This window comes from Apteryx rowi, unplaced genomic scaffold, assembly GCF_003343035.1.
Source record: "Apteryx rowi isolate R43461 unplaced genomic scaffold, aptRow1 scaffold_731, whole genome shotgun sequence".
Classification (NCBI taxonomy): domain Eukaryota; kingdom Metazoa; phylum Chordata; class Aves; order Apterygiformes; family Apterygidae; genus Apteryx; species Apteryx rowi.
Genome location: NW_020451018.1, coordinates 67,249 through 83,014, shown reverse-complemented (window position 1 = coordinate 83,014; position 15,766 = coordinate 67,249). Strand labels below are relative to the sequence as shown.

The 15,766-nt window shown below is 35.4% G+C and overlaps 1 protein-coding gene across 4 annotated transcripts in view; it reads left to right on the top strand.

The window, feature by feature from the left end:
* The first annotated feature begins 229 nt into the window (after window positions 1-229).
* The window catches only part of SGCE (sarcoglycan epsilon), a 39,903-nt gene continuing 24,366 nt past the window's right edge, over window positions 230-15,766 (top strand). For 2 of the 4 annotated variants that reach the window (XM_026087795.1, XM_026087794.1), the window contains exons 1-3: window positions 3,940-4,180; window positions 11,208-11,365; window positions 13,913-13,985. In XM_026087795.1, coding sequence (XP_025943580.1) covers window positions 11,249-11,365; window positions 13,913-13,985 — 190 coding nt within the window. In that variant the 5' untranslated portion in view covers window positions 3,940-4,180; window positions 11,208-11,248. Of the gene's footprint in view, window positions 244-3,939; window positions 4,181-8,487; window positions 8,641-11,207; window positions 11,366-13,912; window positions 13,986-15,766 lie in introns of those variants that run through there. The other 2 variants (XM_026087796.1, XM_026087793.1) reach the window with 2 other exon arrangements.

The window sequence follows — 15,766 nt, the reverse complement described above, 5'->3', positions numbered from 1 at the left end:
TCTTGTCAGCCCTGCAATGGGAGGGAGAATGGTGGTGGCTATGGTGGTGAATGTTGCTGTTTATAAAACATGAGGATTTTGCTCTCCTCTCAGGATTTAATTTACAGCATTCCCAAGAATGCAAATGCTAAGTTTCACAATGAGTTCAGAAGACTGACAAAACTCCTCTTCCACTTATTTTTCTTGAATAATCTTGGAGAAATACCCAGAGGTTATAATAATAAATGAATGCCACAGAAACAGGTAGGTAATCGTTATCCATTGAGCAGAGATGAATAATTATAGAGCTTAGAAACATTTCTGGTTTTGACTTAAACTTTTACATAGTTATTAATAAATTGAGTGCAGAGAGGCCATAGTAATCATTTAGCCTGAGCTTCTGAGTAATCCACAATGCAGAACTAGCATAAATTAATTCCTATTTCTTATGTAATAGCTGTGGTTGAAGAGGTTCTTATCTTTTAGAAAATATCCAATCGCAATGTAAATTTCTGACTGAGAATCCACTTTAATTCATAGTAAACTGCTACAGTGATTGGTTACTTACACTTAAGTACGGCATATTTGACAGTAAGAAAGAGGAAAGGTTGTGGTACAACTTCTACCTCTGCCAGTAGAAGATGCTTATGTGACCAATGAAGCAAGGATCTCTGTGCAGACACCAGTTGGGTCCTCAATAAATGCTTGGGTACAAGCTCTTATTTGAGGTGTGGGCTGAGCACCTTGATGCAGACAGTTTCCTCTTGACACATGTTCTATAGTAACTTCTTGGTGCCAGTTTCTGGTTGTTCCTTCTGCTCTGCAGGTCTCAGCAGCAGGTCAGAAAGCTGTGCAGTGTTTGCATCTGTACTGCCGGCTCAGGATGCGAGAAAGACTGAGGCAGATTGCGGTAGAGGAACCAGAGGACAGTTTTTTGTATCATGGTCATAGCTTAAAGAAGCAAGGAGGGTAACAAAAGCTGCAGAACAATGTTAGGATGTTAGAGTGCAATAAGGGAATGATAAAGTTTGTCTGTGATTGTTAGGTCCTTTTTGGACTGTGAGGTGGACAGAATTTGTTGTGGATATCATCTCTGAATGCTGTTAAATATCAATATTTAAAACATTTATATAAAACCTGTGCAAAGAAGAAAAAGGGCACTGTAGATGTACTTCTCCTGTGCGTGTTTAAATCACAGGCATAGAGCTGTGAGTTGTTCCTGCTCTAGTAAGTACTGGTGGGTGCTCCAGCAACTGTGGGAGCATGTAACAAATATAAAAGCCTGACACTATTAACTTTCTTTTTCAGTGTGAATACAAGGCTGATCAAATTATCTCTTGACTTTCTCTTTGATAAATAAGTAGCTTCAACTCAGGCATTCTTTAGTATAAGGCCTCTTTTGTCATCCTTTAATTATATTTATGAATCTTCTGAGCTTTCTTCACATTGTCAACATCCTTCTGAAAGGCTCTATGTAAAAACTAGACACAGCATTTGAAAAGTGATCGTATGTGTGTCAAATACAAAGTCTCCCTGCTCCTTCTTGATATTCCTGTTTACATATTAGCCATTCTAACTGCAGCATTCTACTGAAAGCTCCTGTTCAATGGATTATTATCTGCCATATGTCCCTAGTCTTTTATCAAAGTTTGGTATCCCTGAATTACATGCTCTGTAATGTAAGTATGGCATGCATTCTTTGTTCCCGGATATGCATTTGCATTTTACTCTATTGAAGTGCACATCACTGATCATGTTCAGTTTACCAAACCAACTCAGACTGTTCTGTGTTAGTGGCTTGTTGTCTCCATTATTTATTAGTCTCCCAGCCTTTGTTTTTACCTACAAATATTATCAATATATATTATATTTCCAGGTCATTATATATATTAAAAAAAGTCTAATTTTATAAGGCTAACAGCTGAACCTTGTGAGGCCTGCTAGAAATCTGATATAACATTAACTATTCAGTAGCCCTATTCTCTTGCTGTGGTCTGGTACCACAGACTGCCATTTCTGTGGTGAAAGCTGTTGAATGGGCAGTGTGTTCCTGAATTGTTTCATTTCACAGCCTGTCATTTAAAATCAAATAGATAGTGATATGTATTCGTATTAGAACATCACGCTATAAGCTCTGGCACATGAATAACAGATACACTGGTTGTATGTCTGTATATATGCTGTATATCTAAATATGACATATCACTATTGCTATCTTTCTGTATATCTAAATGTGACATATCACTATTGCTATCTTTATCAAACTTGTGGGCTCACCAAAAATGTCAGTTTGAAAAGAGGCATTAAACCCTTGTTGGTTCTCATATAAATGTAATATTGCTCTTCATTTAATTCTTTAATGAAGTCTTGTATTAATTGTTATATTGTTTTGCTTGGGATTGGTTTGTGGCTGACAAGCCTCTAATTATGTAGCTCATTCTGTTGAAATATTGGAACAACTTTGTAATTTCCCTAGTATTCAAGAATTATTGAGAATTTACACTACATGTGCAGTAGTGAGCTGTATATTCTACAGGACACTATTATATTGAGACTTTCAGTGTAGGTAGATTCAGCAGGTAGAAAGTTGTCCATCATGCAAGATAGATGTAAAACAGTGGATGAAAATAATACCTTTTTGCTAAATCAGATCCTTTGTGTATAATGGAAGTTTAAAGAGACTTAACAGAAGTTCACACTTCAGAACCCTTATTACACTGGTGTGGTGATTTCAGGACTTTTCTTTCCTTCTTCTTCTTCTTCTTCTTCTTTTTTTTTTTTTGGAGGGGGATTGTTACATTTCCTCCACAATTAAATTTTAAATGTTTTGAGTAAATTTTTCAAACCGAAGTCATCATAAAACTAACTATAACTATGATTAACAAATGTCTCATTCTCATGCACTCACTGAGTATTTACATATCATACCTACTGCTGAAGCCAGATCTTTTGGGCCTCGTAAATCCTCTCCAGAGGATGCGATATCTAGTAATGTAGTAGCTGACTGGTAGAAGCAGTCTAGCAGAAGTTTTCGCAGATGTTTAAGCTTCCATCATAAATGATACTTGTTTATTTTGAATGTATATTTGCCAGCAAGTGTTCATTTCTTCCTGCAAAATGATATGTCTGAATGCAAGTTCTGTTTTTTAGTAGCTGTACTTGTTGCTACTTTTACAAGGAAGGTAAGATGTTGATAACATCTCTTAGCTCAGGTTTGACATGAATTCTCCTTACTCCCAAAAGAAGGCTAATGATTATGCCCATTCTCCCCTTCCTAGCCACTTAATGCAATTACTTCTCCCTGCATTTTTAGTTGACAAGTAGCTGATATATCATTCCTTGCAGAAGAAAGGGAACAAAAGAACAAATAGTGGGAGGTTAAGAGGGAACTTTCTCAGGCATATCTGCTACTGATGGAATAGAGTCTTTTTCCTCAGCACAACAGCTGCTTTCAGACTCTTCTATACTCACTTGCTCCTCACCACTTTTAAAACTTCTTGCACCTTCAGCTGTGTAGAGCACAGCCCAAAACGGTTGAATCTGGCTAAATGGGATGAAAATAAACAAGTGTTTCACTGGTTCTTTTTTCAAAATTGATTACTGGTTGTGTCTGCAGGGCAAGATGCTCAGCCCCATGTGTCTGCATCTTTATACAAACAAAGCTGTACACCTGGCAATATTAAGTTCCTTACTTTAGCCAAAATAAGTTATGCCAGTAAAAGTAATTTTAGGTATGTCCTTGCCTGTATGTGAGATTTTGCCAGTGCAAGTATGTTCATCAGAGAATGCTCTTCATCATGCTCCTTACCAGAATAATTATATATCAGCAGAAGCATCTGCAGGTGTTTAAATGTTCAGTGTAAACTTGGCTTATTTGGAAAATAAGTGTCAAAAGGGTGACTATCAGAAAGATTATTATATATTTATGTATTCACATCAAATACCATCATTTTTTAAACTGAGATTCCTGAACTCTAGAGAAAAAAACCTGAAAACAAACCCTCGTTTAGAAGGCATCTGATCCCATCTGACATTGGATTTGTGGAAGTCTGTTGATCTGACTAATTTTTTTTTGCATTTGTTTTATTTTGAAAAGCTTTTTTGTTAAGCTCTGCTGATGGCATAAATGGAACAGTTAACTGGAAGACTAAGCAAGCCAACAGTTATATTATCAGCAGAATAAAGGCTGTTGAGAAGAATGGTGAGTTTAGGTTGTAAATTTAAATCCCATGTTGGTTCAGTCAAATTTGCTTTTAATATTACTCTTGCTTTTTCAGTCATGTCCTTGTTTTAGGAATAAGGTGATATTTAAAGGTAAGTAATTTCAAAAAACTTCATTTTTTCAGTCTTTTAAACATTCACAGACCTGTGTGTCTTTGAGTTTTCCCCAACTTTTTCTGTTGCAACTATGGCTTTGCTTGAAATAATGGCTGTGTGTACAACCTAATATTGCACACTTTCTTATGCTGGTTGCTTGGAAATACCTCTGCAGTTTGCTTAATACAATAACTTGTCTATAACAATTTTTAAAAATTGTTCTATGTACATTTGCAAAAGACTATTTTATTGTCATTTGTGAAAGTACACATAGAATATTGTAGCTATTATATACTAAGTGGTAAGCAATCTGGATGGGCTGCCAACTCAAGTTATTTCTGGGATTATGCTTCCTCTGATAAAAATCAATGGGGAGAGATGCCATTGAAATATCCAGAGAAAATTTCCAGGTGGATTTTTTCTGAAGACCATCAACATACAAGACTCCAGTCAACATAGGAAATCTTCTGAAGTTTCTGGAGACTGGGATTGTCTTTATCTGATAAATGAGCCTTAGCATGTGGCTGTTTACAGTCTCTGGGCTGGACACTGATAAAATCCCAGCTGAATTCTTGGCTGTGCTTGTGGTCAAGGTTACAAGAGGGACAACTGGGGCAGTTTCTCAACATGATTTGAGAAGAGCGATGTGCGTTTCTCAACCTTCAGTTCCCAGTCTATCTACTTCTTTCACAAGTCTCCAGAATTTCTAACCTTTTTGTACAAGTAGATCTTGGAACCTACAGAGAATCCTCCGAGGGATCTGGAAACAAGGAAGAACAGTGCTGTCAAGGTAGCCAATACTGTCTTTGTAGTAGGGTTCTGTTGAAGTCTTACATATAACCATTAGCGAAGAAATTTCCTATGGCTAGTTGGACAGAATCCTTTCACAGGTCCCCAAGATTTCATCTACACAGGGAAATTGCCCAGACAATTCACACCAGCAGTCTTCCATATTAGACTGATATCTAGAGGTTGATAAGTGTATTCAGTTTCATCCCTTGATCGCCTAAGATGATTAAACATTCATCTCCAGTCTCAGGCAATCGTATGAAAATTATTGTGCGTTTTAAAAGCCTGAAGAAAATAGCATTTCATTTATAATTTCATTCTTGAAAAGCAGTGATTGCTGTAGTGGGCTGAAGACTCATCATTTTCGTTCTAATTTTGAAGGCGCCCCATTGGGGAAAAAGAAGCTTCTCTAACAAAGGGGGAGAACTTTCCAATTCTTAATCTCTAGATTCGTGTCATTACAATGTATTTATCATCACAGAATAAAAGAGGGTTGTGCTTTCCCTTCTGAGAGGCATTTTTAAACTTCCACCAAGATCACTGCCTTATATCTGCCTGAAGGTCCTTATTACTATACTTACATCAGCTACAGAATGTCTCATTACTAGGCATGTGCAAGTGGTTTCCAGTAGATTTCCTCTAAAAGGCATAGTAAATACATGGGTTATAGAATAATTTTTCTTTCAGTAGCTGCTGATTCTATTATCCTTTTTCCTTCAAAAATATTATTTATGGAGAAAATATATATTACTTTTTTACTGTTTCTCCTATTTGAATTGATCTTCATTGTAGAGTCACAGCATCAGAAATAGGAAAATAGATTATTTTTATTTTTTTTAGATATTTGATGCATCTTCACCCAGCCACTCTATTTTTTTCAGATTTTCTGCGCTGTGAATAATCCTATTAATGTTATAAATTACTTTTTCAGCTTTTCTTGAAAGTATTTTAAAGGAAATTAATTGGTTTCCTTGCTGTATTTATAGCTCATTCACAAAAGTGAATAAAAAACTTTTGGGGGTCATTAACTTACTAATTTTAATTATATAAATCACATAGCTGTAAATTATTGTTGTTAAATTAAGTCTACATAATTAAAATTGACTAGTTTATTAACCACAAATAATTGTAATAAATTGTATTAATTTTCTCTTTAAGAACAAATTAAAATGGATCTTGAAACTTAATCATACAGTACTGAACAGCATGTCTTTATCAAAAGCACTTTCAAAATAGGTTAACATCAGCTCTGATAAGCAGATCATTACATAGATAAATAAGTGATCATTAGTATGATTGATGACAGGATATTTTTACTGTTACAAATAGTGCTAGATGTCTAGCACGAGAGGTAAGAACTAACTCCATTTTCCTGTTAATTCAAATGAATTTTGATGGAAGAATATCACTCTTGTACATGTCTTAGAAAATATTATTTCCCTGAGGCACTGATGATGGAAGTTTTCCTGCTGTGGAATTTGATCAACAGCATATTGAGAATTTGAGACTATTAATCCTAGCCGATCAGGCTCAGACAGTGGGATTTCTGTAACTAACCATGGAGGTCTATGTTGCAGATGTCTGCACCTCAGCTAGGCTGCCTCTACAACTGGTGGAGATCTAGTCAGTGTAGCCAGTGAAATCTAGGCCATGATTCATCTCATTTTACAGGAGAAATCAAATTAATCAACCCTTAGAAGCATCTGTTTCTCTCCCCTGACTATAAAAGGAGCCTGACTAATTCAGTTGTGGATGTTGTTTCTGTGGGCATCTAAAATTAGGTGAGATAGATTCCACCCCGAGTGTGTGGCACAGGGGATGGAATGTCTGTGATTAATGCCTAATTAGCCAGGCTTTTTAAGCAGATCTCAGATAATAAGGTTGGTATAATGAAAAGTTTGAAAAGAAATTATACCAGAATGATATAATTGTATGAATTTGATCCATGTTTCAAATGTATCTTGCTTATTGATCCGGGTGTTGAAATTAGCCTTTCTATCTGCAGCGAGCTGCAAGCTTGTTGCCCTGAGCTTGTTACAGTGCTGCCACAGGCTCTTCCAGGGTCCCTGTTCCATGGGGCAGTGTCGCCCGTGCTCTGTGGCCTGGCAGCTTGCTTCCGAGATGTGGCTGCTCATAAAGTTCCTGTCGGCTTAGCAAGGCAGGCAACTCTGTGTAGCTCTGTATCTGTGACTTCTCTGTATTTACCATTTGTCTACATTTCATTTACAAACTTTATCAGCAATGATCGATTCTTTTTGGTCATTGATTTAAAAAAATAAAAATAAAATAAAAACAATTGAATAGTAATATGGAATAGTAATATGACCAAGAATCAGTCCTGTGAGACTCCATGAGACACACCTATCAGATCAGTATTCTCCATTTATACTTACATTTTGAAACCTGTCTGTAAAGCAGTTTCTTATCCATTTAATGTGCCATCATGTTTTTTGTGTTATCCTGATTTGTTAAAATGTGTATGTAATACTGTGTCAAATGTGTTACACCTGAGTAAGGTATACCTTTATCAACTACATCTGTAATTGCATTAAAATAGCATATTGCTTTTACATATACTGCTGGTTCTGAATTAAGTTATCCTTTAGTTTTTTAATTTTGGAGTCCTGTATCAGTGGCTTCAATTTTTGGTTTGAGGTTTGTGTCACCTGACTGGCCTATAATTACCCATATCCTTTTGTGTATCCTGTTTCAACACAACCACGACATCTTCGTAATGAACTCTCTAACCAAAATTTTAAACCTCATGGATGTAGGATGTATGTGAGCCTGCTGTTCTAAAAAAAAGTCTAGTTTTAAGAACCGTATAAATCCTTAGTTATTGTTGGAATTGAAAGTGTATCATCAACATTCTCTGACAGGCATTCTGTGAGGCATTTTCGTAAACACAAAATAAAAGTGTGTTGCATTGCTTTGGTCCTTCTCTGCACTGGTACTGAAAAATCTGCCATTTCTGTTTAGTGAGGAATCAGTACCATTGGTAAGATTCTTCTGTATTCCTCATGTTCCTTAGTTGTATTGTTAAATATCAAGAAAGTTTGACTGTATCATTCAGTTACTGTATTTTCATTGTATATGTAACAATATAAATAAACCAACTATAAAAATACAATTGACTTACTCATTTTTTATTGCAATAAAAATAACTAGCTTGTACAATTTCTGAAATTCTAAAGTTGCCTGTTTTGTTTATTGAAGTATTGGAAGGGACCCTAACAGTCAAAGAGAGGATGCGCTCTGCATTCTGTTCTTAAATCCACGCAACCTTTTAAAAAAACTTATTAACAGGTATCTAATATTTGTTGCTTTCCTTTTCCCAGATGCCAGCATTGCCATTGAAATGCATGCTGTATTATCTAGAGCATGTCTCATTTTTGCCTTTTTCTGTTTCTTATCTTTCCTTCTGCTTTTCAGTGTACACGATTCTGTCTAAAGTGCACTCTGATCGGAATGTATACCCTTCTGCTGGAGTTCTTTTTGTTCATGTTTTGGAGAGAGAGTACTTTAAGGGGGAGTTTCCTCCTTACCCAAAGCCTGGTATGGGATGCTAAGATTTTCCATGTTATATAAAAATATTGGAAAAAAATGCATTAAAAAAAAATCAAATCTATTTAGCATACTTTGCAGTGCAGCATATAATGTGCAAAGAGCAGGGTTTAGTTTCTGTCAAAATATCTTCAGATGAAATAAAATGGATGATCCTACAATTTAAATTTTTCTGATTTGTGATCATAATTGTTAAAAAGATGTATATAATTCCATGTATTCTGAAGAATTTACTTATTAATTTGGGAAGGCATAGTAATGCACACTGTATATCTGAGATCAGAAAATATACCTTTTCCACAATTTCAGATTTAATGAGAAAGTGAAGAAGTTTAACTGTAATGTTAGAAAAAATTGTTATGTAACAGTTTTTTTAAAAATGCCACTTATTAGAGCACTGTTTTGATTTTAGACATAGTATATATCAGTATATATGAAGGAGCACTTTGAAAGCATAGGTAAACTTGGGACAAAATAGAAAATAAAATCGAATATGAGCATATGTGATGATGTTTTCTTTCAATGAAAACAAAAGCTCCTTTGGATTCAGTTGTCTTTCTATATTTAGTAACTGTTTGATGTTATTAAGCGGTTTGTTTTCAGAGAAAGAGCTGTGATTTCTTAAGTATTGTATTTTGACTTGCAACTAAGGTAAAAGCCAAAAGGGTGGATCATTAGAAAGTTAAATTATGTACAAACAAGGTAGAGAGGAAGGAGAACATTTGCCCCCTCTGCCTGTCAACGCTGAAAAGCTTTTAGGGAAAAATTGTAATACATGTATAGTGCATGCATAATCAAAAAGTACTGTTTCATTAATAAGCTTTTGAACTGATTTGAGAGTACCATTTTCAAAATTCACTTTAAAGAAAAAATAAGCTTCTGTTAGTGTCAGTTAAGTGTTGTTATGAGCACGAACAGCTGTTTTTTTTTAATATATCCTCTCCTTGAAAAATGGATGTTTTTACTTACATAAAACAAAGGCCCAGGTATAAGGGTATCAGTGACTGGCAGAGCTACAACCAATAATACAGTGAAGTTTGCCTCTGTCCCACTTTGTTCCCAGTTTTGGCACATAGAGGAAAGGAACTAGAAAGTTTTCCTAATTGCAGATTATCTTTTAAGTCACTGCAACCCCAGCCTGTCTTCACATTCATGTGATTCTGATGCTGTGTGAATCTGATTCTCACACTGTGATTCCAGAAACTACTGAAATTGCTGTACCCACAGACATATTGTGATTATATCTGAAATTGGCTGTGAAACTAAAAATTACAATATTTGCATAGTCCTTTTATTTTTCACCTGTTACTTGAAAAATGTGCTCTGCTGGGTCATTGTCATGGCTTCTCTTGAAGGGCAAAGTGTCTCAAGTGGTTTTCAGATTTTTTTCCCAAATTAATTTGTGATGTTGGGAAGTTTGAACACTGTGGATTACTGTGTTGTCCTGAGAAAATTCTGAGAAAAGTTGCATTACACCTTGTTGCTGGCTTAGTGTGGCTGTTCCTTCAGTCCTTGTCCCCTCTACCCACAGCCAGATGTGTAGGTGCTCACTTGAAAACTAGTTATCATTTGGCAACAATTCTCAGGCTGTTTGTGACTGGTCCTTTCGGGAGAGATGACAGCGTTTCTTTCTTCGTTGGCTCAGTTTGTCCCCTCTGCGCCAGCCCGCCAGTCATCTTCCTTTGTTGCTGCTCCTGGGATTGCTGCTGCTGCCGTGTGGAAGCTCAGCTCCAGGAGCAYGCTGCAGAGATGTCTGCCCCAGGCCGGGGCCGCAGCTGCAAGGTGCCCTCTCTTCAAGAGCGAGGGCCTCCTAGTGCTTAGGAATGACTGACTTCGGCTATGAAAGCTAAATAAGCAGAAGTCAAATCTGACCTTTTCACTAAGAACAAGAAGAACTGTTATACTTTTCTGATCTTAGGGGCTCTTAGAGGTTGCATCTGGACCGCTGTATTTATACCTGTCAGTGGATCCATTCTGCAGGAATGCCTGATACTTTTTTGAATTAGTTTGTTCTCTAAAGCAGATCTACTGCCAGGCTGTCTGTACTGAAGATCACTGTATCTTGATTAGACCAGAAACATTCAGGCATTGATGATTATACTCTTCACAGTTAACCCTCCCAGGTAGATTGGGTCCCTAGAGCCATGACAAAAAAATGAAAAAAAACTTTGCTGGGAGTTAAAGGACTGAGGCCCTTGTGCTTTTGTCAGTAAGGAGGTTTGGTGATTCAGTTCCAGGTGGAACTGAGCTCTAAACGTCAGACCTACTAGTTATTGAGTGCAAGCACTAAGAGCCAGGAGTCTAGGAAGCACATTCCCCTCTGCAGTTGGTTATGTATTTCGGGTACAAATTTTGTAATATTTACAAGTGCAGAGTAAGAATTCACATACTTCTCATACTGTAATGATTAGCAGTTCTTCCCCCCCCGCCCCCCTCCCACCTTGAAAATGTTTAAAGGACATAACTGGAAGTCAGAATAAGATTATTCAACAGAAACATTAAAATCAAAGTATATAGCATTTTCTTGTAAATATTCTAATATTATTTGTCTTATCTAGGTGAAATAAGTAATGATCCTATAACATTTAATACCAACTTAATGGGTTACCCTGACAGACCTGGATGGCTACGCTACATACAAAGGACACCATACAGTGATGGAGTGCTGTATGGTTCGCCAACTATAGAAAATGTGGGCAAACCAACCATCATTGAGGTATTTTCTTTCAAAATTTTAAAAAGATTTGTTTTAGAATATAAGATTTAGAATTGTCAACAAGAATTGTCTCTTGTTTTTCAGAAGTTGATTACAGTGAAAAGATTTTGAGGCAGGAACTTGTGACATTAACATTTTCTCTAAGGTACCATCTTCTGAGAGGAAACCAAGTTGTACTATTCAAGGCTTTAACTAGTAAATAGAAATAACCAGTTTAGTTTAATATATCTAGGTGCAATACCTTTAGATTCTTGCCTTTCCTCTTTCTAAGAGACATTTCATTTCAGTAAACTAGGAATATATTAAAATTTTATTCAAAATATAGAGCAAAAAAACCTTTGTGAATAACTGTAATTGATGAGTATCTGAATTCTGAACTTTGTAACATTCTACCCTAAAAATGGGCCAGTTTATTTCTCCGCTGGAAAATACAGTGTTTGGCCAATAAGCAATTTTTTAGATATTGTTTTTATTTTAAGTGTACTTCTTGTCAAATATTCTCTGGTTTATTTTTCTTGTTTGTTGACAGGTTTTATTTTAATTAGCAGTTTCATATATTTAATTCTATTCTTATAATTGTAATACTGACAGAAAACACTACTTTATTTTTGACCATAAGCTATCCAAATGTTTAAAAGCAGCAATTATTCAGTGATCAGCAATTGAAAGGGAAAAAGGGCTATATTTCCTGTCATGCATATCATAGCAGACTGAATCGGACATTCTCTAGTTCAGTGTTAAGGAAAATCTGCTAATTAATTTGCTCAAACCATTTTGCTTCAACAGCAGTGCATTTGTCTTAAACTCTTTATGATTTTTTTCTTTAAATTGTATTTGATATAGTTGTTCTTCCTCGAAAATGACATCTCTAAATATTAACTTATCCTGCAGATAATTTCAGCCATGCTTAATTTTATGTACATGATTAATTTTACAGATGTGATTAGTCCTGCTGAAATCAAAAATGAATGAGGTGCAGAAATGCTTGCAGACTCTGCTTAACTTTCTGCAGAGGAAACAGTTGTTTAAAATTGCCCTTTATTAAATGGCATATGGTTTGAGAGTCTAGGTCTTGCGTCTAGACCTCCATTCTAAAGTGTGAGCCTAAGCCTATGTTTGAAGTAAATCTTGCCTAGTATACAAATTAATTCATTGCAAACCTGCTCTAAGATGTGGTTTTTGAATTAATTCCATAGTATGAAAGGAAGAAAAATTGCATTTGGTCCTCCTCCAAGTGCCATGTGAAAGGAATGATCATATATTCTTGGCCTGAATCTAACTTTCACCGTGTCCTAATGTCTGAGTTGATGTCATGGACAGGTGAATTAGCTGGAGGAGAGCTCGTGATTTGAATGGCTTCACATTATGTGTAGCATAGCAGTAGAGTGGGTAACGTTCTTGGGCACAAGCTCCTTTGAAAGCAGGCAAATACAATTCATTCAATACAGAGGTAATCTCCGCCATCGTCACTCTTACTCAGTGCGGGCGTAGGGTCCACACTAGCAACTCCTAATGTCGGACTCAAAATGGGTACTGGCATGTTCCTATATAGATCTTGAACAACCAGAGAGTTAGGCTTTCTAAATACTAATGTTTAAGTTACTGTTAAAATCAGCTCTCTGAAAAATTAACAGAACCAAGGTTTTGAAAAATCTCAGGAATTGATTTTCTATTAATTTTATAATGAAACTGTTACATGACATAGGACATGTAGTTGTGTCATGTAAGCTTTTCCCCCTACATTTAAATATGCCTGCAACAGATATTCCAGAACATCCTTCCTCTTGATTCAAATTCCTTTAAAGAAGTGAAACATTTGTTACTTTTGCTTGTTTAATAATCAGTCTCACAATACTTTGCAGCGCTATTTACTGAGAAGCAACATAGTTCTGTCACTATAGCCACTGCTTTGCCTGTCTTCTGTCACTGAAATGAGTGAACTAAATTGTAAACTCGGGGAGAAAGGTAGTCTGGTTTTATTTATTTTGTGAAACATTTATCACCTACAACTAGAACTAAAGCTAGAACTAAATCTAAATCCCTATCCTAAAGATAATAATTGCTGGGATCCCAATAATCTTTCCTTTAAATATCTCTATTTAGTTTAGTTCCCTAGGAGCTATCAATGAATGTAGAACTTGTAGCCTGGAATGAGGGGCTGGAGGATGGGAGGGAAAATGGAGAAACCCATCTCAGCTTATGGTGTTTCTAAATCAAAGATAAGAAAAAAGGATATGCATGTATGGCAGAACACTTGTTTCTGGATCAAAATATATTACGTTCACAAATATTCCGTACGTAACTATGTTTGGGTGTAGACTGGTAGATAAAAATCCAGTATCTTGACTTGAAGGTAGTATCAAATATATGTTTTATCCTTCAAATGTTATATTAATGAATTGATACATTTCAAAAAAAGGAGGCAAAACACTTTGAAAGTCAAAGTATTTTTTAATTTATCAATTTAATTTTCATTATTTTAATATTTCATAGACCTGACTTTCATATTTGCGTTGCTGTTTTGCTATCATATCTTTTTCATTCTAGATCACTGCATATAACAGGCGTACTTTTGAGACAGCAAGACATAATTTGATCATTAATATAATGTCAGCAGAAGGTATGTACAGAAAGTACTTGTTCTATTTGAACTGTATAAGCAAAAAAATCTTATGGCTCCTGTTCTTTTAAGATATAAAATACTGTGAAATAGTTGTCCAGTATTCAAGACAAGTATAGGGGCACAAAGGGGAGGTAAGAGTTTTTTCTCTTTTTGATTCAATTTGTTATTTTTAGCTATAACACTATCATCTCTTATTCATAAAAATGCCTATGTTTGCTTTTTAGGAAATAATTTGCAAAAATTTTCTGTGTTTTCAAATGGACATTACACAAAGAATTTTCCTCTTTCTGCATGTTGGTTGGTTGGTTTGCTTGATTTTCTTTATACAAAGAATAATTATAAGTGCATTTTAGAAGGGCATCCAGTGTTGATATTGAAAGACAAAGATTTCAGCAACTACATGCTACTGTTTTTCATCTCCTTTGGTGAATTTGAGATTAGATTTTTCAAGCAGAGGGTGAAAAACTTGTAAAAATTTACAGACAGTGGCCCACATTCCCCAGTAGCATAAGTAGGTATTGCTCTGTTGAAATAAATTGAGCTGTCCAAATGTGTCATCAGCAGCAGAGCTGGTATTCTGAAATGGTATCATAAGGCACCAATATGCATTTTTAATGTCTTTATGAGAGAATGAGTTTCATAATATAAAATGCTTCAGGACAGCACTGACCTTAAAGATTCAGCTTGCCCTGTGTATCAGCCCATTTGTAATGACTATTTCTTTTGACATCTAAGAACAATTCTGACTAAATTATCCAAATACTACATTTCTCTTATATTGTCATAAATCTTGAGCTGCTGAGTGGTGCTGGTGCTGACATATGGTGCTGCTGACATTATTTGATATAGTGGATTTGAATCAGAAGACATAAGTAATAATCAAGATTGATTAGATAGTATAAGAATTAAACTGTGCATCAGCTGGGTATTCCATAGATATGCAAACAATACACACAAGATAGGAAGGTCACTAGCAAAATGCTTTAAAATGGGCTGCTTTTTTTTTTTTTTTTTTTTACTTGCTATTAGATATTTATTTTACCTGTTACAGAATTTCCACAGGAATCCTGCAGTTAAAACCCTGTATTCTAATGTTCTGATGGCAGGTTTTCTGCTTTTTCAGTACTCATATAATATTAGCAGGTATGGCTTCTTCTGGAGAATTTTCAGCTGAATCTATTCATCAGATCTGACACAAGCCCCACGTTAAGTCTGGGGAAAAATAGTCCTCTTGGGTTTTTTTGAAACAATATTTTTCAAAATTAAATTTGAAATATTCATTGTTTTGATTTTTAAATTAATTTGCAAAAGTCATGAAGAAGAGACAAAATATTTCAATTAACTTAAATGGACCTTTAAAAACTACTGAAATATATAAAAATAGGGGGAAATGGTTGCATAAAATGATATTTCTTTTGGTAGAAATAATTTTTTCACAAATTCTGATTGTCTCCCTTTCATATAAATACTATATTGCATAAACCTTAAATGTTGTACTTCTGTTTGTAAGACATATGTCCCACTGGGGAAAAACTTATATTTCTCTCTTTTAAAAATCTTATTAATGGCCTCGATCTAGCAATGCGTGTAAATACATACTTCATTTTATGCATACAGGTAACTACATAATCTGTAGTGGAATTATGCATTGCATAACGTTGGGTGCATGTGTAAGGGCATTGCTGAAACAGAAATAAAATACTCCTAGCCTTCGAGTTTAAGCCATGATTCTCTAAATTTTCAGAGAGTTTGTCTTGATTATTCCTTGTTAATTTTTC